Source organism: Ambystoma mexicanum, chromosome 2p (genome assembly GCF_040938575.1).
Source record: "Ambystoma mexicanum isolate Mex_15411 chromosome 2p, UKY_AmexF1_1, whole genome shotgun sequence".
NCBI lineage: Eukaryota > Metazoa > Chordata > Amphibia > Caudata > Ambystomatidae > Ambystoma > Ambystoma mexicanum.
The window spans coordinates 628145806-628172278 of NC_090923.1; the positions used below are offsets into that span (position 1 = coordinate 628145806).

The 26473-nt window shown below is 50.7% G+C and overlaps 1 protein-coding gene across 2 annotated transcripts in view; it reads left to right on the forward strand.

Annotated features, from left to right (window-relative positions):
• Positions 1–26473, forward strand: part of RBM5 (RNA binding motif protein 5) — a 621154-nt gene that overhangs the window by 390192 nt on the left and 204489 nt on the right. For both annotated transcript variants that reach the window (XM_069644151.1, XM_069644150.1), the window contains exon 13: positions 10500–10587. In XM_069644151.1, the coding sequence (XP_069500252.1) occupies positions 10500–10587 (88 nt within the window). The remainder of the gene's footprint in view (positions 1–10499; positions 10588–26473) is intronic.

Genomic DNA, 26473 nt, shown 5'->3' on the forward strand with positions numbered 1-26473 from the left:
AATGGGGGGGGCGCAGCAAATAAAGGGCCCCGCCAGATCCCACAATGTCAGCCAATGCCTTTCTATTAGTGATTGATAGTGTTTTTAGAGCCTCACCTCTGTCACTCACCAATAGAAAGTAATTGACACTTTACATGAAACTGTACATTGTGCTGACTTTATTTGCTGCGTGCCTGCATCCCGGTTTAGGACATTTCGCACAGGGCGCTGGTAGACCTGGGGCTGGCACTACATATGTTTCAGATGGTTTTGACGTGATTTGTTACTGCCAATGCTATTATAAAGTTACTACAGCTGTCAAGAATCTCAAATCCTGTGAATCAAACAACTTTAAGTTCCAAGACCAGAACATTGCACTTAAAAGACCATCCTCCGCCACGATGATAGAGTACGCTACCACGGACGGGAGCTCGGGCGACCACACATGAACACTGTTACAACCCACCCCATCGAAACCCGTGCCGGCCTGTTGCCTGCACTACATCCGCATCAAACAACCTGGATAGGCCAACAAGAGGCAGAAGCCCCCGAGCGTTGCCCCCCAATGCAACTGCTGGGGGCAGTTCAGTTGTTTTGTTGTTAACCCACTTACCGGAGTGGAAGTTGAAACAGTTATGTCTCCAAGATCTAAAGCAATATCTTCAGCAAGGACGCGGGAGAGAGTGGAGGGTGAATCGGCACTAGGCAACCAGGAAGTGAGGCGCCCAAGCTCCCCGACCACCATGCGGAGAAGTGGGGCAACAGGGAGCGAAAACTTAAACTCTTCCCCGAACTAACATGGCCACACGCATCAAGGTTGTAACCTGGAACGTGAGTGGTCTGGGTTCCTATCTTCATCGAAATGGGATTAAATCCTACCTGCATAGGAAAAAGATCAAACTGGCCCTACTGGAGGAAACCCACCTAATGAGGGAATCCATCGCACCGCTTCAAACTCACTGGGGCGGGCAAAGGTTCGACGCCACATACTCCAAATACGCCAGAGGGGTGTTCACATGGATCAGCCCCCAAATCCCCTTCCAACTAACCAGGGCTGAATCAGAGCCAGAGGGAAGGTATGCGATATTGTGGGGCCATATTGAGAAAACTGAAATATGCATCGTGAATTCATACCTCCCCAACAAGATGCCAGCACATTTAAACCTGATTTACGCCACGATCACTCAATATAAGCACAGATTTTTCAACAGGGGGTGGGGGGTGGTGGGGTTGATTTCAATTGTCAGCAATCCAGAACTTGCAAGGTCCACACCTCTCCCTGGCGGTCCGCCAGCTTCCACCACAGAGCTGAACCGCCTCGACCTGGTGGACATCTGGCGAGCGCTACACCCAAATGATAGGGGCTACTCCTTTCACTCAGCTCCACACAGCCTCCACACCAGGATCCACTACGTTTTCACTGGCAGAGAAAACCTGCCCCCGATTGACACGGCACAATACCTGGGTCGGACCATCTCTGGCCACTCTACCATGAGTGGAGCATCATAGGACCTAGACCCCAATACCCACATGGAGAATGCCCAGGGAAGCGTTGAAAGACCCAGCATTTAGGGATGACCTCAAAGATTGCCTAGAGAACTATATAGCAGAGAAAATGGGCATTGTGGATCACCTAAGTACGCTATGGGATGTCCTAAAGGTAGTTATGCGAGGAGAAATGATAGCAAAGGCTGGAGGCATCAGGAAACATCTACGAACTGAGCTAGAACATTGGGAAAGTGAAATTGAACAGCTGGAATCCGGCACCCATGGTACCCAGCAAGAGGAAGACAAACTCAAGCAAATTAGAACCAAATGCAAAAAGGCTTGGGACAGACTAGCCAAGTTTGACTACACCACCAGAACCAAGAGGGCACACACCGAAGCAGACAAGCCCAGCAGACTTCTAGCCTAGCTGTGCAAAAAAGAACACCCCAAGCATCTAACCACAGCCCTAAAAAGCAGAAATGGCACGCTGCATCAAACTCAACAGGGCATCAATGACACTTCAAACAATTCTATGCCCAGCTGTATTCCCACGATGCCCAGGTACCCCCGGACGAGATCTCGGACACACTAGAGGAAATAGGGCTGCCCAGGTTAACACCCATGCACAGAGAAGCCCTGGATGCAGACCTTACTAAGGAAGACCTATCCGAAGCAATTAAGTCCCTGACCACGTGCAAGGCTCCGGGTAGCGATGGGCTACCTTTCCGAATTCTACAAGACCTATGAACCAAATCTAACCCCACTACTGCACGAGGTCTTTCAGGAGGCGTACGAACTGGTGATCTTTCCGGGGCGTATGCGTGAAACGCTAGTGATCCCAATGCTGAAACCCAACAAACCAGCAGAAGATTGCGACTCCTATCACCCACTCGCACTGCTCAACTGCGACGTCAAAATATTGACCACGATCCTAGCCAAGCAGCTTTCTAGGGTAATAGGAGAAATAGTGCACCCAGACCAAAATGGTTTTGTGCCAAGCCATAACACTGCCATTCTTTGCAGGCTCCAACATGTTATGTCCCAGGCTAATCGAGACTAAAGATCCTACGCCCTGCTATCCTTGGACGCCATCAAGGCGTTGATTCCATTTTCTGGGAATGGCGATTAGCGGTCCTTGAGGAATTCGGCTTCGGGGAGGAATTCATCAGATGGGTCAAAGTACTCTACACCAAACCAAAGGCACAAGCAAAATCTGGATGGCTTGTTTCTGCTGTGGGATATACAGAGGGGCACCAGGCAGGGATGCCCACTTTCCCCCATGCTTTACATACTAGGGCTCGGACCCATTGCCATCTATTTCAGAAAGCAATTCTTCGGAGCAGGTATTAGATTGGATGGGGTAGATCACATAATCTCCCTGTACGCAGATGTCCTCCTCTACGTAAGAGACCCTCACCTGAACGTTCCGACTATGCTGGAGGTCCTCTGCAATTTTGCCAAAGTTTTTGGAATAAGATTCAGTAGACACAATTCCTGTCTCTTTCCATTGGTTGGCCTCAAAGACAAACACATTGATGACCTATCTTCGTTGGATGTGCAATGGCAGCTGTCCTCATTTCGCTACCTCTGAGTCAACATACTGCACACGCCCTAGCTCATGCACGAAAATAACACCTTGGCGGCGCTGACCGCTCTATGCAAATCAATAGGTTTCTGGTCACGATGCCCCCTGTCCATGATGGGAAGAGCGTCCATCATCAAAATGATTGATCTCCCCAGGTTCCTCTGTGGATTCCAAAATGTGTACTACATCAAAGCCCCCTTTCGTTTACTCGAGACGATACTAAAAGACTGCCTATGGGGCAGAGGCAGACACAATATGGCACTAGCCACCTTGACTCTCCCGCACAAACAGGGCGGCAGTCAACTTCCTGACCTGGAGAAATATTATCTGGCAGCCCAACTCAGCTTTATAGCCAAATGGTAGGCTGATGAAGTCACTTCGGGAACAGCATTATTGCAGCACCCAATCGCTCCAATCTGGCTGAAGGAACTAATTTGGGCACCCCAACACCTCCCAAGCGACACACCCTTGCTGGCTACCTTGGGAAGACCGGTATGGCACAGAACAAAGTCACTCCTCCACCTGAAGCATGCATATACTCCGGACATTCCGCTCCTCTCGGACCTGTGCCAGAACAGTGTCGACCTAGCAACCATCAGGTACTGGGAAAGAAAAGGGGTGTACACATGGGGAGACTTATACAACAAGGGCTCCTTCCGTGACTTCTCACTGCAATCTGAGGAAGACGTACCCAGCGGCCAGTTCCTGTGGTATCAAAGGATCCGAAAGCTAGCGTGAACCAAATGGGACACATGGCATGGCCTGGGGAACCTGAGCCCAACCCCTTCGTAACACTACTGTACAATTTGGGAGAGCGCTGCAGACTGTTGTCCCAAATATACAGCCACCTAATACAGGCCGAATCCCCACAGCCCTGACCTAAAACTCAAATGGGACAGGGACCTCGGTCGAGATATGACTGATGGAGAATGGGAGAGAGCTCTAGCGTTCCCCAAGGAGGTATCCAGGAACTCCAGATTCCGACTGATCCAACTGAACGTCCTATACCGCTCCTATCTGACACCGCATTGAATAGTGAAGTTCAGCAAGGAACCCCATTACAACTGCCCATGGTGCAACAGGGACAAAGCGGATCTTTTGCACATGTTTTGGGAATGCACCAAGGCCCAGCAGCTCTGGGCCGAGGTAAAGCAAACCTGCAGGAGGGCAGGCATGACCAGATACAAATGGACTCCCAGCGAGTGCCTCCTGGGGACCTACCCCAGATTAGCCAAAATTAAACACACTGGAAAGCTCATGGACATGGCATGTATCCTAACCAAGAGGACCGTTGCATTGCAATGGCATGGAAGAGGCCAGGCGGCCTGCGATTCCAAGCATGGCATAGTGAACTGGAACGCTGGGTCGGGCGGAAACCTCAGCCTGGGAGGACAGGGTCGCTAACTCCCCAGACAATGCAAGTCAGGCACTAGACGATTGGAAGGCCCTGACGTGGGCACTGTTCCACCCTTCCAACGAGCCCCCTCGAACGATTTATCCCCATGCTATCTGAACTGACCTCCACAAAGTCACATACAGACAATTGCCAGAAACTGAACTAATCCTTCATCTGCAGTCTCCTTCCTTCCTTCCTCCCCACCCCACCCCCTGCCAACTCTCCCAAACTGGACTATCTGCCAACCACAAGGAGACATTTACCGTTATTGTTAAATGTTTTATGTTAATGTTGTTTACTGTTTAATTTATCGGCTGACTAGATGTTTATTAGCCTATACTATGCCGCAGTTGACAACTACTGTCTATATCAAATGCCAATAAAGAAATTTAAAAATAAAATAAAGTTACTACAGCTGTGGTTTATTATCCAAAGTATTATCCAGTGATCCTGTATTATCCTACTGCTTTAAAGTGTTTACTTGATGTATGAATGATCACCTCTGCCTTAGAAGTTATATAAAAAATAGACATTACATACAATAAGTATCAGTTTACTTGTACGTCCCGTCCTCTTTCCTCCATCTTTGAGGGCGTCCCCCAACATGGCGACGGTACCGTACCCCTGTTTGGGGATGCCTTCAAGGATGGAGGAAATGGGGACTAAGGACAAAGAGCACGCTAGTCACTACGTGAGTAACTTGAATTTCAAATGGATTGTGTCCTCCCACGTATTCCTCATCTTGTGATAATTAGTTATTTCCAGCTTCGCTGCGTCGGAAAAAAAAATTCTCGGCATAGGGCGCTGTGCTCAAGGTCGTGGCGTCGATTGTCCCTCGACGGACTCCACACTCTGTCGACGTCACCAATGGTATAAATAGCTCGAGCCGCGCCCGTTGCTTCAGTTCCGTTTTTTCCGATCGCTTCGCGATCGAACGGCGCGCTCCTATTTTCTGTGAGGAAAAAGTCATCTTCAACTCCTTCGACACCCAAGACGGGGTTCAGGAAGTGTGTAGATTGTGGATCTAAAATGTTGATCACCGATCCCCACCGGATTTGTCTCTGGTGTCTCGGTTCCAGTCACCGAACCGACGACTGCGGGTCCTGTCAATCCATGACCGAGAAAGCTCTTCGTGAGAGGAGAGGTAAACTGTCGGTGGGGAGGGAAGCCTCTAAGAAGGCTATGTCAAAAAGACATAAGAAAGCGACTGATTCGAAGGAATCTGATCGCCATAGGCACTCAGATCTCGATCTAGGAGTAGATTGAGACACTCTTCGTCATCTAAAATGAAGAGGAGACCTAGATCTCCCTCATCTTCTTCAGAGTCGACGAAGAAATTTGATGTCCGACTAAATCGGATTCTACCAGTAAGTGGGAAGAATTAAGCAAAAAGATGAGGGTTTCGAGAACGCGGCCCTGACCCCCTCGAAAAAGCCATACCCCCAAAAATCGCTCCATTGGACGACAAATCCAAGTCCAAGACTACCATGGCAAAGACGGTTAGCGTCCAGGAATCTAAAAACTCGAGTCGACATAAATCCGTCGAAGACTCTTCGAGAGTCGAGCACTTCTCCAGTGCCATGCAAAAAACACAAGTCGTCGAAGACTTCGACTTCGTTGACGCCCTCAGCGTCGATAATTTCGACTCCAAAAGCAAAAACCTCCTCGACGCCAGTATCGAAGTTATCTTCGTAGATCCCTTCAACAATTTTGAAGGATTTATCAATTCCTTCGCAGACAGAGGAAGAAAGGTGATTCACTCCATTGCCCAGATCAGACTTTTTCAAGTCTATGTCAGCAATTTATGAAGAATCTGCTTCAGAAGAGGACAAGGTTACTCCTTTTGGAGTTTCTTATGGTACAAGACAAGTTCCTGAGGAACTTATTGATCAGGAATCTAGAATGAGTGACCTGAGTGATACTCTACATTCTGCCAGTGGAATTGACACATCCCCAGAATTAGAGTTCGCCAGACCTGATCCTGCAGAGCATGCAGATGCTGGGTACAGGGGTCTTATGACTAGGGTAATTGAGTATATGGGTTGGGCTAATACCCATTTTTGAACAAGATGACATGACGGATTTAATCATCAAGGGACCTCAGAAAGATCCCGTTCTCCCTTTCCACAGGGCCCTTCAAAGGACTGTGGAGAAAAACTGGGAGAAACCATAGAGTATTGCTGCTGCAGATAGCATTTTTCCCAAAAAATATAGACCAGCTTGAACGGATCCTGAATATTTGAATAAACATCTGACTCCAGAGAGTTTAGTCATTCAGGCAGCATCCACTTCAAAACAAACTGCTTATCCAACTATCCCTCCAGATGGAGAGGATCAAAAAGTTGATGCCTGGGCACGTAATGTTTTCACGTCAGGCAGTATGGCACTTAAGTCGGCAAATGTCACCTGTACCCTAGCCAGGTTTACCCATACCCTGAGGGACTGTATTTCGGTGGCGGCTGATCATATACCGGAAGGCATGGAAAGGGAAGGCTTCCTGAATATAGTTAGACGGGAAGGAGGCAATGGAGGAATGTCTCCAGTCTGGACTGGATAATGCTGATAGTATCAGCAGATCCATGGCTGCAAGCGTTGTGCTACGCAGATTTGCGTAGTTGAGGAAGTCGGGGTTTGCACCAGACGTGCAAGCTAGACTCCTCAACATGCCCTTTGATAGCTCGAGGACTGAGACCCATCTTGGACTTGAGGAACTTGAACAAGTTCCTCAGGAAGGACAAGTTCAAGATGGTGACTTTCTCCGATCCTTCAGGCTCTCCAACTCCAAGATTGGTTGGTATCATTGGACCTTCAGGATGCTTACTTTCATGTGCCAATTCATCCAAAACACACAAAGTACCTGAGGTTCGCGATTGGCAATTCTCATTATCAAGTTCGAGTTCTGCCAGTCGGGTTGACCTCCGCCCGAGGGTTTTCACCAAACTGTTGGCGGTTGTGGCAGCAAGTCTCAGGAGAGGGGGCATTCACATCTACCCCTACCTGGACGATTGGTTGATCAGAGCAAGTTCTCCAGAACAAGCTCAGGAACATCTTTCGATCACCTGCCACTTCCTCCACAAATTGGGCTTGTCCCACATGATACCATCCCAGAAGCTCCAGTTTATCCGAGCAGTCTTGGACACTTCCTCGGGAAAAGCCTCGCCTCCCGAGGTGAGAGCTCTCCACATCCAGCAGATGGTAACAAAATTCCAGAATGCCCAACGTCTACCGGCCTTCGATTTTCTCAGGTTGCTCAGCCTCATGGCATCCTGCGTTTTCCTAGTACCAGAGGCCAGGTTGAGAATGAGATCCCTTCAATGGGCACTCGGAACTCAGTGGTCCCAGTTCTCAGGGAATATGTCGGATCTTTTGCAAGTCCCGAGCGCAGTTGCTCAGGATCTTCTATGGTGGGCTTGCAACAACAACATTCTCAAGGGAGTCTTTTTGGCAACCATGGCCGGAGATGACAGTAGCGACGGACGCCTCACTTACAGGGTGGGGAGCACACACACCAACGATCTGACAATCAGCGGTCGTTGCGGTCGTTGGTCTCCATCAGAATCCAAACTACACATCAACCTTTTGGAGCTGAGGGCAATCAGACTAGCTCTGAAGGCCTTTCTGCCCTCTGTACAGGGAAAGAATGTCCTGATATTGACGGACCACATGGTGGCCATGTACTACCTCAACAAAAGAGGAGTGGGGTCACTACCACTGTGCAGAGAGGCAAGGCAGCTATGGTTCTGGGCAATACAAGAAGGAATCGCTCTATCAGCAATTCACCTAGCCGGAGAGAAGAACATGGCGGCGGACGCTCTGAGCAGGCAGAGCACGGTCTCTCACGAGTGGGAGATAGCTGGGAAGTCCTTCTGGAGATCTTCGCCCTTTGGGGAACCCCTCAAGTGGATCTATCCGCCACCACGATCAACCGGAAGTGCGATAAGTACTGCTCAAGGGAATTTCCTCAAAGAGGAGCTCTGGGAGACGCATTCGTAGTGGAGTTGAAGTTTCCACTGCTGTACGCGTTTCCCCCAGTCCCCATGATTCCTCAAGTAATCAGGAGGTTGAGAAAGTTCAGGAAAACCATGATCCTAATTGCCCCGGATTGGGCCAGGAGGACGTGGTACCCGGACCTTCTGGACATGTCCATCTGCCCTCCAATACGTCTTCCGCAAAGAGAGGATCTTCTCTCGCAAGAGGAAGGTCAGGTTCTCCATCCAGAGGTCAAGACATTCAACCTTCACGCATTGTTTCTGAGAGGTTGAGAGACGAGGATTGGGATGTTCCGGATGACGTAATGGAAATCTTGCTTTCGGCCGGAAGACCAGCAACAAAATCTTTGTACGGATGTCGCTGGAACAGGTTTAGTAACTGGTGCAAAGACAAGGATGTGGACCCTTTTCAGTGTGGCACCCCAATGGTGCTTTCTTTTCTATTACATCTAGCTAATCTGGGGCTCCAGATAGGAACAATCAAAGGATACCTTGCTGCGCTGTCCATTTTCAAGCGCTCCTCGGAAGAGGTTTTATATTTCAAAATACCGTTAATCATTCAATTCTTAAGGGCTTACTAATGTATACCCTCCAGTACCTTTTCATGTACCAACTTGGGATTTACATTTAGTACTAAAATTCTTGACTTGCATACATACCTTTTGAGCCTCTGCATTCATGTCCATTGAGGCTTTTAACTCTAAAAACTGTCCTCCTTGTGGCCCATCAGCCCGCAGGGTTAGTGAACTTCAGGCTCTCTCATGCAAACCACCATATACTATTTTATTTTTTTATTTTTATTTTTATTTTTTTTATAAGGCTAAGGAAGTCCTTAAAGTTAAACCTTCGTTCTTACCAAAAGTAGTCTCGGACTTCCATTTGTCACAAAAAATAGTACTACCAACTTTTTATCCTCCTCATCTGGGCAAGGAAGAGGAGCGATTACACAGACTAGATCCCAAGAGGGCTCTGTTTTTACATCTCAAGGATGGCTAAATTGAAACAAGATGACCAACTATTCGTGGGTTATACTGGTCATAAATTAGGCTTATCTGTAACAAAACAGACCCCGCTGGATCATATTAGCCATAGTTGAATGCTACAGATTAGCGGGAAAAGAACCACCAGATGGTCTTCGTGCCCATTCTACAAGGGGAATGGTTACTTCTGCGGCTCTAAAGAGGGGAGTCCAGGCAGCAGATATTTGTGCAGCTGCAACCTGGAAAACAATGCATACTTTTGTTAAACATTGTTTGGACACTGCCTCCTCTAATGAGGGTTTATTTGCCAAGGCAGTTCTGCATTCTGTCCACAAACTGAAATTAGTACTCCCGCCTTCAAAATTGCTACTGCTATGGGAGCCTATCACAAGATGAGGAATACGTGGGAGGACACAATCCATTCGAAGAACAAGTTACTTACCAACTATAACGTTCTTTCGACTGGCTGTTCCTCCCACGTATTCCTCGTCGACCCTCCCATCCTACCCCACAGTACAGTTTGTTTTCTTACACTTCCCTGTCACGAAGAATGTATCGGTCATGGGGCACGCCTTTGTGTTCCTCCTATGTTTCATCGAAAAAACAGAACTGAAGCAACGGGCGCGGCTCGAGCTATTTATACCATTGGTGACGTCGACCGAGTACGGAGTCCGTTGAGGGACAATCAACGGCACGACCAGAGCCCTCTGCCGAGAATTCTTTTTTTTTTTTACGAAGCAGCAAAGCTGGAGATAACGAATTATCACAAGATGAGGAATACGTGGGAGGAACATCCAGTCGAAAGAACGTTAGTAACTTGTTCTTCTCTTCCAAGTGTATGCTGAGTTTTTTTAATCTCACTACAGATCTCCTCCCTCCTTAGAGTAAGTCTGGCTACTCGCCAGTCTAACAAACCTTTGTGCGGTTCAGGCCTAAACTAAACAGTGTAACCCTGTTCACCTAATGTGGCCTTTGCCAAGTTCTTTCACAAACAGAAACTTGTGTAAAACTCTCTAACACTTGGATTTGTGCATCCGTTTATGACCTGATTTTTCTTTTCTTTTTTTTTTTTTTCTTTTCAGACATCTGGTCCTTCCAGATGGGAACCGGGTTACAGCTTTCTCTGTGGCCAGTACAGCCATTGCTGCTGCTCAGTGGTCCTCCACACAGGTAAGAACTATGTTTTGCACTTTCCCTCCAGTCATGCATCTTTTATGCATGTTTTTGTATGCTGCATGTTTGTTTAGATTTTCATTTTAATGCTAAATCTCCCTCACCTGTGCAACCCCAGCACTTTTTGCTCCACTGGTGAATTAATTATCTATGTTCCCAAGGGGAATCTTTATTCCCCACTCACCTTTTCTTGTACTTTGTTTCTTTGTTATGGGTTTCCTTTCCGACTCTACATAATTTATTTTGAGAATTATACTTTTCTAAACCTTTTTGGCTACCTTGCTCTCTCCTCTTTCCTCTTCTGAGCCCTCCCCTCCCCTTTGCAGGTTGCTTCTACATTTCCGCAGGGTGTACCTCTGATTTGTACCCCTCCGCGGAAGTTTCAAGGACGGCAACCTTCTCCTCATTGCCACTCTAAACTCTTGCTGTGCTGTCACACGCCTCTGACATCTGCCGCCTCCTGAAGGAACTAACTTGACATTGATGTCCTGGGTTATACTGAGATATGGATCACTGCCAGCTCTGTCACAAGCTTTCACACACCTCCCTGATGGCTACAAGATCCTCTCTGCTCCCAGATCCAATTGTTCCGGAGGGGGTGTAGCCCTACTCTTCCCTGATTGGATTCCTGCCTCTGTCATTCCTACGCAGGCCTACTCCTCTTTCGAATGCCTCGTCTGCAAGCACTCTTGGCCATTCCCTTACTGTGGCTACCATCTATCAGCCACCTACTCAGATCTCTGCCTACCTCTCTGAATGGGCAGACCTCTCCTCTTCCCTCCTGGTCTCAACCACACAACTCCTCCTTCTTGAAGACTTCAACATCCACCTCAATGCTTCCTGTCCGTCCACTGGACTCTTTCTTGACCTCTGCGACTCTCACCCTATATTCTCCCCTCTGGCCCGACTCACTCTGCAGGGCACACGCTTGATGCTGTGATCTCTTCAGACCTCCCCCTTTTTATCCCTCACCACTCCTCTCTCCTGGAGTGATCACTTGCTCCTTTCCTCCGATCTCGCCCTCTCTACCCCTCAGGCTAAGCCAACTGCAGCACTGCCACCTACCTTCTCGGTTATCTGACCCATGAAGCATGTGTCAGTTGAGGCTTTCGCCACCACTTTCTCATCCCTACCTCCCCCTTTGGCTGATTCGCACCCTGACAAAGCCCTTTCTATGCTCCTCTCTGCTATATCTGACACTCTTGATGTACTAGCCCCTGTCGTGAGAATCCGCTTGAAGCCCGAAGCCAAGTGCAACTTGTGATACGACTCAGACCTCGTCGCCCTTCAACGCAAGTGCAGGGTGGCTGAGAGGAAATGGCATGCTTCCTGCTCATCCTCTAACAAACTGGCCTGATGCAAAGGCAATTCCGGCTCGCTATCCGGACCAAGAAGAGAGCCCACATCTCTGCGGCATCTAACAACTTGGCCGAACTCGTTAAAATCTACAAGGAGCTGGCCACTGCGGCTGCAATCTCAATCTCTCCTGTCCCCTCCCTTCTGCACAGCCCTGGTTTCTCAATTCATCTCTAAAACCCAGGACATCCTGTCCTCTCTCCTCCTCTCCCCCTCGTCCCGCTACTCCCTGCTCTTCCTCTGACCCTTCTGCGGCCACCTCCTCCCTCCTTTTCTGCCTTTCCCCTGTTCTCCCCAGACAAGCTTTCTAGACATGTCCAATCTATGAAGTCTCGTCAAAACAGGTTCACCCCTGTTCCTCCAAAACCATCAAGGACCACATTGACACCCTGGCTCCTGCTCTAGCTGACTTCTGCAACAACTCCTTCACAATTGGAGTCTTCCCCTCCCCCCTGAAGCGCTCCCTTGTGCACCCTCTTAAGGAACCCTCTGCTGACCCTTCCTGCCCGGCTAACTATCGTCCTATTTCCATCATTCCTTTCCTGGGCAAACTCCTGGAAAGGCTGGCCATCTCTGAGCTTGACCTACACACTGAATCTGTTGGTTGACTCCATGACCCTCAGTCTGGCTTCAGAGCTGCCAGAAGCACGAAAACTGCCCTCCTGAACATCCTTTGAGACCTGCTCTCCAACCTAGACTCAAACACCCCCTGTGTCCTTATCTTACTTGATCTCTCTTCTGCCTTTGATACGGTCAACCATGCCATCCTCCTCAACAGTCTCCGTGATAACCTATGCATCAGTGATCAGGCCCTAGCTTGGCTGTCCTACTTTTCTCGGACCAACTCTCCTCGGTCCAACTTGGGTCCTTCCTCTCCTCTATCTCTACCTGTGGTGTTCCCCAGGGGTCTAACCTCTCTCCCTGGTTGTTGGACCAATACCTGGCACTTCTTGTCCACTGCATTGCCACTCAGTGCTGTGCGGATGACGCCCAACTCATTTTCAGGCTCCCTTCTGCCACTTCTTCTCCTTCTCACATCTCCAACTGTCTTTCTACTAACCAGGAGTGGTGTGCCGCCATTGATATCTGCCTTAATGCCAGTAAGGCCGAGATTCTCCTCATCGGCACACCTGCTCCCTTCTCTCCTGTCACTCTCTGACCGGCCTCCCTTGGCCCTCTTCCTGCTCCCACCTGTGAGGCAAAAAACCTCAGGGTCGTATTCGACTTAACTTTCCTTCTCACATCTGACGTCTCTAAGAAGTCATACTACCAGCTGCACCTCCTCAGAGGTATTCTTCCTTTACTCTCCTTCCCCCAGAAGCTCACTGTCTCCAGAGCTCTGGTTCTCTCTAGGCTGGGCTACTGCAACAGCCTCTTTCTTAATCTACCTGCACTCTGCAACTCATCCAAAACAGGACTGCAAGACTTGTCCTTGGCCTCAAGCCCAGGGATCGTATCTCTCCAGGACTGAAATCTCTGCACTGACTCTCGGTGGTGGCGAGGATCAAGTTCAAAACCCTCTGCATTATCCACAAGGCCTTCTGGGACCTAAATACCTTCAACACGCTCTTCCTAAATATCTTCCCTCTCAGGTTCTTCGTTCATCCGCCTCCAACTCCCTCAGGGTCAGTCGCTTCTCCAAGCAGCGAATTGGGGATAGATCTTTCTTCTGGAATAGCCTCCCAGCCTCTCTGAAACTTGGGGAGAACATCTCCGGTTCTAGAAGCACCTGAAGACCTTCCTCTCTGCTTTTGCCTACTCTCCTCCTCTCACCTGCTGATCTCCTGGCTGAATCTGAAACTGCACTGGTTACCTGGCTACCCTCTGATCTCGGGCCCAGGTCCCCTCCCTGCCAGTTGCATACCTGCACTGTCACCCCTGCAACTCTCGCACTGTTCTATAACCCCACAGCCCCTGACTAGCACTTAACACCCAACACCTGATATCTGCACTTAACCTTGCACTTGTCACCTGCTGGCCACACTTTTTATTTATGGTCTTATTTATCTTACTGTTATCCTATGTACTGAGCTATCCCCTCCCCTTTCCCGCTGCACTTTTGCCCCTCCACTGCACTTGCACGATCTCAATGTCACCTAGCCTAGTAGGATCACTGTCTTTGTCTTCCCGGTTTCCACTCCCTGGTCTTGTTGCGCCTTGAAACACTTGTGTATAGGTGTGTTTTTAATACCATAGCATATAACTTTGGGCATCTACATTTTCCTATTGCATCTCACAGCACTTTTTGTGCAGTATTGCTGGGGTGCCTCATGGACGCCTTTTTATTTTATCTTGAGTTTTGTGTGTGAACTACTGTTCCCAATGGTAGAAGGATACCTTTTTGTCCTTTCTACAATTCTCCAAGTGAGATCAGCACACTCCAGCCTAGGTGGAGTGCTGAGGAGATATAGGATCCTCTCACTGGTCCTGCAACATTTGTGGTAAACCTAATGGTATTCTCCCTACTAAACCCCTTGGAACCTCCATTCAATTTTGCATTTTTAAAGCGCGCTCCCAGCCTGCGGGCATCGAGACGCTGTTACAGGAAATGTTTTTTTTTTTTTTTGTTGCATGATTGTTTTTCTTTTTTAGTTGCATATTTACAAAGCGCTTAAATATCTAGAGGTTTCTAAACGAGGACCCGGGGATCGAACCTGTTGCTTTGTTGCCGCTGAGCTATCCTCCCAGGACAATGCAGGTGGCCATTTCTACTTGATCCTGACCCTGGGGCCAGAGAAGCAAGGGTGGATCACCTGGGTGGAGGCTCCTAGGGTAATAGAAGTGGGGTGCCCTTGGGAGAGACATGGTATCCACTTTGTCCTGCAATGACCAACACTTCCATCTTTATGAGCTGTTGTAAGCCCATTTCCCCTCATTTGACTCTTGACAGTACTGGTACAAAGGAGCAGCAACTAAGAGCAAGGAAGACCATGCTGTTTTACCACTCTGGTACTGATGCAAAGAAGATGCTTGCTAAGAGCTGTCGGGGTCTGCCATGTCTCAATTGTGGCAAGGCAGGGCTAATTGAATATTCACACTGGTAGCCTATCGAGGTGCTGCAGGTATATAAAAGGAGACCAGCCCAGCAGCATCGGAGACCACGGGAAGGCCTGTGTGGAGCAGCAGCAGGAAGGCCTGTGCAAGTGTGGCTTGGGAGCTGGGATTCTGTGCAAAATTGAATGTTGCACAGAGAGCTGGGTGGAAAGGCAGTCTCTTTTTATGTGCTTTAAAGATGGTGGTTCCCCTACGCTGAGATGTGGACACAGGGGTATCTGAGGGGGCAGGTGTGCTGACGTGAGGAGCAGAAGGCTGCCTGGTCCAGGTCGCTGTGAATCATTTGAACGCAACCAGTGAAATTCTGGGAACTGTAGCCAAACCAGTAAAATGGTAGCAGTGACGAGAGGTCTAGGCTAAGTCTCAAGAGGTCGTGAGCTTGTAAAGTGTCCACATTGAGTTCACAAAATGGGAATCACAAATTACACTTAAACAGTTTCTTAATAGATTACATATATAGTCACTAGAGTAGGGCATAATACAGATCATACCTCCTGTAAAGGAAAGTGTAGATTAGTTTATGCCCTAAAGGTCCACAGAGAATTGGCCCTAGCTTCAAAAGTTGTTCCGCAAGTTGTCTGGGGACTTATGCCCAAAGGTTCAGGAAACGTTACACCACAGTTTGTGATGCAGGAAAAAATGAAGGTAGGGTCTCTGGGGTCCAGTGAACAGTTTCAAGCATTAGACAGTTTATTTTAACTAATAGAAGTGTCCCCAACTTTAGGTAGGAAGTCTTATGCGACCAAGCAAAGCCAAAGCATAGCAACATTTTTATAAAAGTTAGGAAAACTTTTAAAGGGAGTTTAGGGGCAGATAAGAACTGTAACTCTGCTCCTGTGCGCTGGACTTGGCAGGTCAATGGAAGATGGCCAGAGGTTGCTTTTCTTGCAGTCGGCCACAGTCCTTGATTCGCAGGGGTTGCAGGTACAAGCAGATCTCAGGTCGGCATCTTTTGTTGGTGCTAGGACTCTCTGATGAAGAAAGCAGAAAAACACGATGCAGGACCCCTCTCGGAACTGGACTCCGGGAAGCTGTTTCGGTGTTCACCGCAGCACAGTGACACAAATGGCCGCACTTGTCGCAGTCAGACATTATTGATGTTGATATTTTATTTGTATTGCGCTCATACACAAGTGTTTCAGAGTGCAACGAGGCAAGGGAGGGCACAAGGGAGAACAAAACAATGATCTTACTAGGCCCAGTGACATTGAGAATGTGCAAGTGCAGGGCAAGAGGCAAAGGTGAGTGCATGGAAGGGGGGGCGGTGCAGGGTTTGGGGGAGAAGTGGAAAGTGCTGAGCAAAGAAATAAAAAACAAGCAGTGGTAGTGTAGCCAGCAAGTGGCAAGTGCTAGGTTTAAGGCAACAGACTGGGTGCGTCTTATGTGCAGAAGAGGTGGAGGGGAGGGGCTGGGAGTGTAGGGTTACAGATACAGACCCCAGTGCATGGGATTGCCAGGAGGCAGTGCAGGTGGGTGGCAGGGTGAACAGGTACCTGGGCCTGAAAGTCAGAGGGTAACCATGTGCACAATGCCGAACAGATCGGCAGGGTAGAGGAGGCACAAAGTCAGAAGCAAAGAGGAAGGTCTTTAGGTGCATCCCGAACCGGAGATAGTTCTCCTCGTTTCAGAGTGGCAGGGAGGCTGTTCCAGAGGGAGGCCCCAGCCGAAGAAAGATGTACCCCAGCTTGTCTCTTTGAAAAATGACTGACCCTGACAGAGTTGGAGGTGGATGAGCGAAGAGCTTGGGATGGAAGGTATTTACAGAGGGACAGCTGATGGTATTTTGGACCCCAGCCCCAGAAAGCCTTGTGGACCATGCAAAGGGTCTTGAATTTAATCCTTGCAGCAACTGTCAGCCAGTGGAGGATTTCAGGGCTGGAGTTACGATCCCAGGGCCTGAGTCCAAGGACAATCCTCGCAGGCCTGTTCTGGATAAGTTGCAAAGGGCGGAGAGTAGAACCAGGTAGATTTAGAAAGGGGCTGTTGCAATAATCCAACATAGAGAGAACAAAGGCTCGAGAGACATTGAGCTGCTGGGGGAAGGAGAGGAAAGGCCGAATATCTCTGAGGAGGTGCGGTAGGAAGCTTGACTTTTTAGAGACATCAGAGATGTGGACAGAGAAGGAAAGCGTGGCATCGCAGATGACCCTGAGGTTCTAAGCCTCGTAGGTGGGGGTAGGAGGAGGGCCAAGGGAGACTGACCAGAGAGTGACAAAGGAGGGTGAAGGTGTGCCAATGAGGATCTCCATCTTGCTGGTGTTCAGGCAGAGATAGTTGGCGGCACACCAATCCTGAATGGCAGACAGGCAATGGTGGCCAAGGGAAGCCTGAAAATGAGTTCATCAGCATAGCACAGATAATTGGAGCAGAAAATGGCAATGCAGTGGGCGAGAGTTGCCAGGTATTAGTTGAAAAGCTATAGTGAGAGTTTGGACCCCTGGGCAACACTGCAGGTAGAAAGTGAGATGGAGGAAGGGAAGGACCCAAGTTGGACCTATGAGGGTCGATTTAGAGAGGAAAGAAGTCAGCCATGCCAGAGCCTGATCAGTGATACCCAGGTTGTCACGGAGACAGTTGAGCAGGATGGTATTGTTGACCATATCGAAGGCAGGAGAGCGATCGAGTAGGATGAGGACAAGAGGGGTCTTTTCCCTCCTATCTCGTGTCCCCTTGACGCTAGGACTTCTGACGGTTCTTCTTTGCCAGGGACGAAGCAGATGTCGGGATGAATGTTCCCTCCACGGGTTGCAGCTCCCTTACAGGACTGCTGAAGATCAATAGCAAGACTGGACCTACAGGACAGCAGCAGGTGGTGGTCTCCAGGCATCCTTCAGACGTGTCTGGTCCCTTCATGGGCCTCACAGCTGGACAACAGTCTTGGCTCCCTCAGGTTACTCCAGGATCTCTGAAGAGTGGGTGCAGGGGTTCTCTTATCCTAAAAGCCAGGTAATAGCTGAAACTCCCTCTAGCCATTAGTAGATCTAGCCCCAAACAGACCCCAGCGGTGTTCCAATGAGGAGCACTGGCGGGAACACTCATGTATAACACACTGAAACCAGTTTGTGGATTGGGACCAGGCAGTTCCAGCCCACATCCTGCCAGCAAACGCACACATAGCTCTCCTCTCCAGTAGCCCGCCAAAAGCCTCTGCTTTTCCGGCCCTGGAAGCCCATATAAAGATTGTCCTTGCCTTACAGGCCAGCAAGAAGGCTAAAGAACAAGATGGCCAAAGGACAACTGAAAAACCTTGCGGCATGGCCATGTTTGGTCACTAGCCACAGTTAGCCAAACACGAAAAGGCTAAAACGAAAAGTACCAAAAAATGTTAAGTCACTGCTGCCCCCAGCTTGCCCATTTAGCACCCCTAGAGTAACCAAAAGGCCTGTTATAGTCTAGGGGCAAAACCAAGTGTACCCTATTGTAAAGATGCCTTGTACAATGATAAATGTTCAAGTGATGAGTTACTAAAAGTAGTAACTAAGTAACTAGACTAGGGGAAACAATGTTTCCCAGTACTGACAGCCTGACAGACATGTCGGTTTACCCATAACAGATCAGCGTCTCTTTCACCATTTCTTTTTTGTTTCTTCTAGGCTTTTACTCTGCATCAGGTTTGAGCACTTTCTGTGGTTTGCCTTCGACTGGATTCAGCCCTGAAGCCCGCCAATGCTCCAGTGTCTGGAAAGGCAGGAAGTGAAGGAGGGTCCTAAAACTTCCTTGCCTTTTTGTCTGTAGGTGTGCCAGAGTGAAACACGTTCTCAGCATGGGGTCCAGCATGGATTCACATGCTCGTGAATATTCCCCGTCGTCTGGCTGGGAATCCTCGGTAAAAGAAGTGTTTAATTTCCAAACTGTCCTACTCTTACATCCCATCCCCTTTCCTCCATACTGCAAGGGTATCCCTTCCAAGGGACGGGAGACGGAACCCCTTATCACCCGAAAAAAAACCTTTAAATTTAGAGGCACACGGCCCTGGGAGCATGTGCCCTTTGGCGCCACACCTCAGTCCCCTTTTCCACATCGACGGGAACGGGCTGAATTCACCAGCGCTCCTGGGTTTGGCTTCAGCCATGTAATTCCACGCGTGGATACTTCTTTCTTTTGTCATTTTGTCGTTCAGGTACTCGTCCTCAGGGGTCATGCTCCTCCCCGGCGCATGTCGACTTCTACTGGGTTCAGCAGGTGTCCATTCTTCGACTGGCTCTTCCCAACTAAAGACCCCCACACCCTCTGCCTACAGTGCCTTGGCCCAGACCACAGCTGGCAAGCTTGTACCGCGTGCAACGCGCTATCCTCTAGTCTCTGAAGAACAGACTAGACCGTTGGCGGGAGCTCTTCCAGAGATAGTCTCCAAATGACCTAAAGGACTTCGTCTACAATCGATCCACGCCCAAGATAGGGCCGCTCTTTTCCAGTGCACCCCACAAGGGAGTCTCCTTTCCAAGGACTCCCCCGCGTGGGAGGGACCGCCCAGGTCCTGGTACCAGCCCAAGTACCAAGGCTGAATCGGCTACAAGCCGAGGGGTCAGTAGATCCTCCCAGTGACAGTGCACAGTGAAGGTTCTTTTACCTGGTCTTCACCCTTGTCCCAACCACATGTCTGACAGGGTGCCTATACGCAGTTCTCCTGACAGATCTGCCGAGGACGAAACGCCTACCGGGCCTCAGCCTGAGGAACAGGGTAGGCCCCATTATCCACACTCAGGAGTCCTGGACGGGGCAGGGCCCAGTGAGCTGAGCAAGACTATGCAAGCACGAGGGAGGCAGCTCGACAAAATGGCCGCTGTGGCAGAAAGTCCAGACATCCGGCCGACGCCGTTCCAGGGAAGGCAGCAGGTGGAGGATCGTGTCAAGGTGGGACTGGAGTCAACCAGGTATGTGGCCTACATCTTATCCTTCCTTCGCGCAAGGCAGGTTCCCGCTGCGTCCATATGGGCAGGGACGCAATGGCTCCAGCAGCCCCTCGCTACCCCGTCAATATCTCCTACCACCCCCCGGCCTCGGAGGACAGGTTCTTTGATGGGTTCCTCAGGCTCATGAAGTCTTCTCAGATGGGGGACATCCTCGGGGATGCCATCAGGGATGGAATTTCTTGGACCCCTGGATCCTCTAGGTAGTCTCCACGGGGTACCGCCTCCCTATCCCAGCCTCTCCTCCCTCCTCCCCTCCAGGTCTCTCTTCCGGAGCCAGTCAGTGGAGGAAGTCCCAGCGAGGTTTGGGCTTTTACTCCCAAGATTTTTGCCATTCAGAAAAAGAACCAGGGGGGCCTGAGAGTTGTGCTGGAAACTTTCCACCCTCAACCTCTCCAAACCTGTACAAAAATTCAAGATCGTTACGCCAGCATTGCTAGGAGACATTGTGCAAGGGAGAATGGAGGTGCTCCATGGATCTGAAGGACTCGTACCTACACGTCCCGATCTGGTAGCCTCCTCGTTCCTTTCTACGATTCAGGATCATGGGCTACCATTTCCAATACAAGGTGCTTCCTTTCGGCCTCAACTCGGCCCCCAGGGTCTTTACCAGGCTGATGAACACTGGCCCTCCGCAGGTCGCAGGGCCACCACATCTACCCATAACTCGACGACTGGCTCGTCAGGGCAACATCACCGGAAGCAGTGCACCATACTGCCCACGCTCTTATGAACACACTGCGTGAGCTGGGTTTTTCACTAGACTTCAAGAAGTCGCAGCTGCAGCCTATGCAGAGACTGACCTTGGGGTCTCATTTGGGACACATGCTCCAAGAGTTTTTTCCTCGGAGGACAAGATCACGGCCCTCAAGAGGGCCCCCCCCCACACCTCCTTGGAGTGTGGTACCAACAACCTACTGGGTCTCATGGCAGCAGTCCTGTTGGCCGTCTCCCACACGAGACTCTGGATGAGGATGATACAAGCTGCACCTTGCAGCCACTTGGAACCAGGAGTGAGGCTCTCGGAGATGATCAACGCTCCGCCATCACTTCACCCGGACCTCGCATGGTGGTCCAGGGATTGCAACCTTCGGCTGGGCAAACCTTTCCGGCAACCTACCGCACAGGTCACCATATCACCACAGACTCCTCTCCCGAGGGTCGGGGGGAGGGGGGCACCCTGGACAACGACTGCGTCCATGGCACCTAGACTCGGCAGGAGCACCACATCAATTGGCTGGAACTGAAGGCGATCTGGCTGGCAATCAGTCTTCCTTCCAAGGTCGTCCTAATTCAGACAGAAACTCGACCACCATGTTCTATGTCAACAAGCAGGGAGGTACAGTTCCCCCACCTCTCTCCCCCCCACCCCTTCTCCAATGTGCAGGCTGGCAGTCAGAATGTGGGAATGGGCCCTGGAGAACATCTACCTCAGGTCTGTCCACCTACTGGGGAAATCCAGCTGGAGGCAGACAGCCTCAGCAGATTTCCGGGCGGACAACTACGAGTGGCAGTTGAACGATCTAGTACTGCAGGAAATCTTCTACAAATGGGGACATCCCAGATGGGACCTCTTTGCCTCATGGGACAACAGGAAGTGCCAACTGTTTGCTTCCTGGCAGGGTCTGGGACCTGGCTCCCTGAGCGATGCATTCCAGATTCAGTGGGACGGAATGACAGCATATGCCTTCCAGCCGACTCCACTGATGCACATTCTAATAGCAACGTGGTGGGTGGCCATGCCATGGTTCTCGGAGCTGCTCAGCCTCTCAGAGGCCACCCATTTACTTCCCGACATGCCCAACACATGTTCTGGTGCAGCAGGGGTGCTGGGTCATCCACCCCGCACCACAGAAACTAGCCCTCAGTGGTTCCTGAACAGGTAACTTAAGGTCACCGCAGCCTCTCCCAGGCTAATCTAGGGATCATACAGGGCGCCAGGAGCAAGTCTGCCAGGGCCCAGTATAAGAGCAAGTTGACCAGGTTCTGCCACTGAGCAGACTCTAAGGGTATCGACCCCCTTGCCATGTACCTTGGAGAACATGCTCTCCTTCTTGGCGTACCTCGCCCACTCGGGCGTGCAGGTAGAAACTTGCCGCACTTACTTGGCAGCCATTGGGGATTACAGAAACTGAGATCTTTTCCTCTTACAACCCGATTGTTAGGAAACATTTGATGGGAGTCGCCAGGCCCTACCTGCCCATCAAGAGGCCGCACCCCATGTGGGACCCCAACATAGTTCTGGGTGCCCTGGCTTACAAACCATTTGAAGCAATGTCTTCCGCGGACATCAGCCTGGTCACCATTAAGACAGCCTTGCTAGTCGACCTCACCTTGGCTTGCAGAATCAGTGAAATCCAGGCACTGGTCGCCTCATCCGTATACTACGTTCCACAGGGATGAAGTAGTCCTGCGGGGACACCCAGCATTTTTGCCCAAGTTGTCGTCTGCATTCCATCTGAACAAAGAAATAGTGCTACCTATGGTTTTTGCCGAGCCCAAAGACGAGGCACAGAGTTTTGCACTGTCTGGATGTCAGGCGTGCCCTGAAATTCTACTTGGACAGGACCAAAGGCTTCCACAAGTCGGACACACTTTTTGTCACCTTCGGCGGATCAAGACCGGGATATCGGGCATCTAAGGACTCCATAACCCGTTGGATGGCCTCGGCCATCAAAGAAGCTTACAAAGGACAGCATAAGCCACTTCCGGCCAACATGCACACCCAAGCGGTCAGAGCAAGACAACGGCCATCGCGTTCCAGCGGCATTTCTCGTGGCACTTCATAAGTAGGGCGGCCACATGAGCCACTTTCCCCTCTCACCCTCCTCGGCTTTCTGCAAGCACTACTGTTTGGATGCCGGTTCTAGATCAGACGCGGCTTTTAGGCAGGCGGTTCTTGGAAAACTGTTTGCTTATGGAGGGTCTCCTCTCCACCCTGGGGCTACACTTGGTTGTAATCACCCATGCAGTATGGAGGAAAGGGGACGGGATGTAAGAATAATTATAAGTTACTCACCGTAGTGACTCACGTACTCTTACTTAGTCCCCTTTCCTCCATACGTCCCACCAACCCCGCCCCCCTCTAATAAAACTGTCATTAGGCTATGTTAATCTATTGTCGACATGTCTATGGAGACTGAGGTGTGGTGCCGGAATCGGGGCATTGCATGCTCCCAGGGCCGCACCCTAGTGCGCCTCTAAATTTAAAGGGGAAGATTTTTCTGGTGAAAAAGGTTCTCTCCCGTCCCTTGGAAGGGATGCCCTTGCAATATGGAGGAGAGGGGATGAAGAGTATGTTAGTCACTACAGTGAGTAGCTTGGCATTTTCCCATAAACCAATCACTGAGCTCTGGGGTCATACTGCCACCAGCCAATGACTGCCCTCTACCGAAGCCCATCCTCTGGCAACCATCTTCAGATTTTTACTGCTTGTTCAAGTGTTGCTTTGCTCTTCCAGCTTTTTGCTGCATTTTTCGCTTTTTGAGAGTTGAACTCTAGTTTTCGGTCAATCGAGCTCTTGTGCTGCATCAATCATCCTTCTAACGGGCACCCATATTTCGGTTTTTCGGTGTTATTTCTGGAGGCTTCAAGAAGATTCTTCAGGCCTACACCGCATGGATCATGTTGGACGAGAAGGGCGGTGCTTCCCTCTTCAAGCTCTGCTCCGACTGCTTTGTGTGTAATGTGTACATGGACGACCAGCATTCCCAATGCCTGTACTGCTTGCACTTGACGCACAAGGAGGAGGATTGTGCGTTTTGCTGTGGCTTTTCGAAGCGTACGTTGAAAGATCAACATCAACGCTTGGAAGCGTGGCTGCAGTCCAAGGCCTCTTACCCCGGTTGGGTGTCTGAGATAGAGGACCTCCCAGGGGAATGCCTCTGACAGATCCGGCAAACCTGAGCGGGCTTCTATATTCTTTGAGGGTGCCCCCCCACCCCCGTGGGGGGCCCCCCAACACTGCGAGTCCGCTTCAGTCAGGGTCGCTGCTGCTGAAGGTGATGCGACGGTCGGGGCACGATGGTCATCGGCATCGATCTACAGCCACCACCCTGGGTCGTCTTCCAAGAGGAAGTCAACTACCCCATGGAAGTTGATGGAGAATCCAGGGAAGGCCAGGCAGTGTGCGTCGTCTGACACAGCCAGGAAGGAAAAGGCCAAACCTGACGGTGGTGGGGGCACCAGTCTTTCATGAAGTCACCATTCAAAACAGTCGCCTTTCCCTCGAGGTGGTGGTGGCTTTGCTTTTGAAGGCCCTAGGGGTGGACCTGCAGGGTGCCCCAACGACGGCCAGGATATCTTCCTCCCAGGAGGGGGGATTCGAGCATGCCTGCTGAGAAAACCCTGGGGAAGAGGATACCGGACCTCAGCCCGAGACAACCCCTCTAGGCCCGAATAAGTTGTGCGAGGGGGGCATTGACGACCTCCAAGGTACAGACATTTCTTCGGCTGAGGACAAGATCTTTTCTGTCCACACCGTCCAGGAGGGTGATGACTAGGCAAACGCCTGAGACTCGCCCTATGACGGGGGCAACAGTGATGACTACTGGGTTACCATTGATGGAGGTGACTACAAGGGGGCCCAGGACGACTAGGTCCTGGATCCGAGCGCTCCTACAACCCAAATTCCGCCTAGAGACCTTTCACTGGGCATTCTCTCGACCCTACACACGCTGGTGTCTGAGATACAGAGGAGTATGTGTCGACCCCCCCCCCCCCCCCCCCCCCCCGGTGCCAGTGCCGGCCACCCCGTTTCCACCAGGGGAACTGCCGGCCAAGAGGCAGTGGCACCTTACGACGCCATGCCATGATCGCCACCCTCAAACCCCTCCACCCCCTGATGTTTGGGATGAAGGTCTGACACTGCTCAAGAACCCCTCTACAGGCCCAGCGAAGAGAGACTGATTGGAGAAGTAGTACAGGGTGCCGGACGCTGCACCCAAGTGCTTACGGTCTCAGCCATCGTTGGTAGTCTCGACGGCCGCCAGGAAGTCGTCGTCGGGCTCTGCTTCTTCCTCCTCCACCCCGCCGGACAAAGAGGGGAAGAAGTTGAATTCGATGGATAGGAAGATGATCTACTCGGCTGCAACGGCTGTCAAGGCTAAAACAGAGGTGATGGCTGGAAGGTTTAGAATGAATCTTAACCACTGGCAATGCTCTGGGCAACTCTCCAGACCACCGTTCTTTGCCTGCCAAACCATTACAGAAGGGGAAAGACCATATGCAAATCAGGCTTGGCCCCACCCCAGAAGGGTGCTACTCACCAATGACGCCCAACAAGGCTGAAACATGTCTGGGGATGCTTGTGGTTTCGTGCAGAAGGGATGTGAACTAGCAGTTCGGGCTGGACTGCCCCTTTTGGGGTAGGACCAATCTTGATTTGCATATGGATTTTCCCCTTCTGTAATGGTTTGGCAGGCTGAAAAATGATGGTCTGGAGGGTTGCCCAGAGCTTTGCCAATGGTTATGATTAATCCAAAACCTTCCAGCATCAACTTTGTTTTGCTAACGACTGTCAAGGCTGCCAACGCCCTCTCAGCCAGATATGACTGGGAGCTTTGTAAGCTGGCTCTGCTACTGGGCTTACTCCCGGTGACAAACGTGTTGAGGCTTTGGAGATTCTTCAAGAAGGAGAGATGGCGTCGGACCACGCCATCACAGTAGCCCTGGACATCGCGGACACGGGATTCCGCCACATGGAAAATTGGAGTCTTTGCCATCGTGGCTGGCTCAAGGCCACCAACTTTTGACAGGAGGTCCAGACAAGGGTTTTGGACATGCCCTTTGACAGGGACAACTTGTTTGGGAAGCCTGTGGATGAATCGCTCCAGGCCATCAAGACGAACATGGAGACAGCACATGCCCTAGGCACCCTACAGCAACGACGACCGGCCTTTCGTTCATCAGGAGGGAAGTCTATCTGCTCTTCGAAGGGTTTCGGGGTGGTGAGGGGGGAGGCTTGACCTACAGTCAGTCGTCCCGATCCTCGACCCAGGAAGCCAACAGGGGTCGCTCCAAGGACTTCGGGGGCAGACGCCATCAGGGACCACAAGGCGACCAGTCTACTTCAAAGCAAGATTGAACCGGCCAGGACGTCTGGGCCCCCCACCCGTGCACCCCGGTGGGAGGCCGGCTGGTGAACTTAGGCATGTGGGAGACCATCTCCACTGACAGATGGGTGCTGGACGCTCTCGCCCATGGATTTACCTTTGAATTCCAATGAGTGTCCACGAATACCACCTGTGGCCTGGCAGGAAAACCAGGTCCCTCAGCAACTGCTGGAGGTTTGGGCCATGTTACAGAAGCGATATTGTTGGTTCCACTGCGACTCCTGGGATCCGGAGTATACTCGAGGTACTTCCTCGTAAGAAAGATGTTGGGGGATGGGGGGGGGTTTCGGGCTGGGTGCCCATTCTCGACCTGCGACAGCTCAACAAATGCATGAAGTTCACGATGGTCACGCTGCAGCACGTGCTCGGCCAGCTGGAGGAGGGGGACTTTCTGTCGGAGGATGCATATTTCCATGTCCCCATACACAAAGGACACTGCAAGTTTCTGCG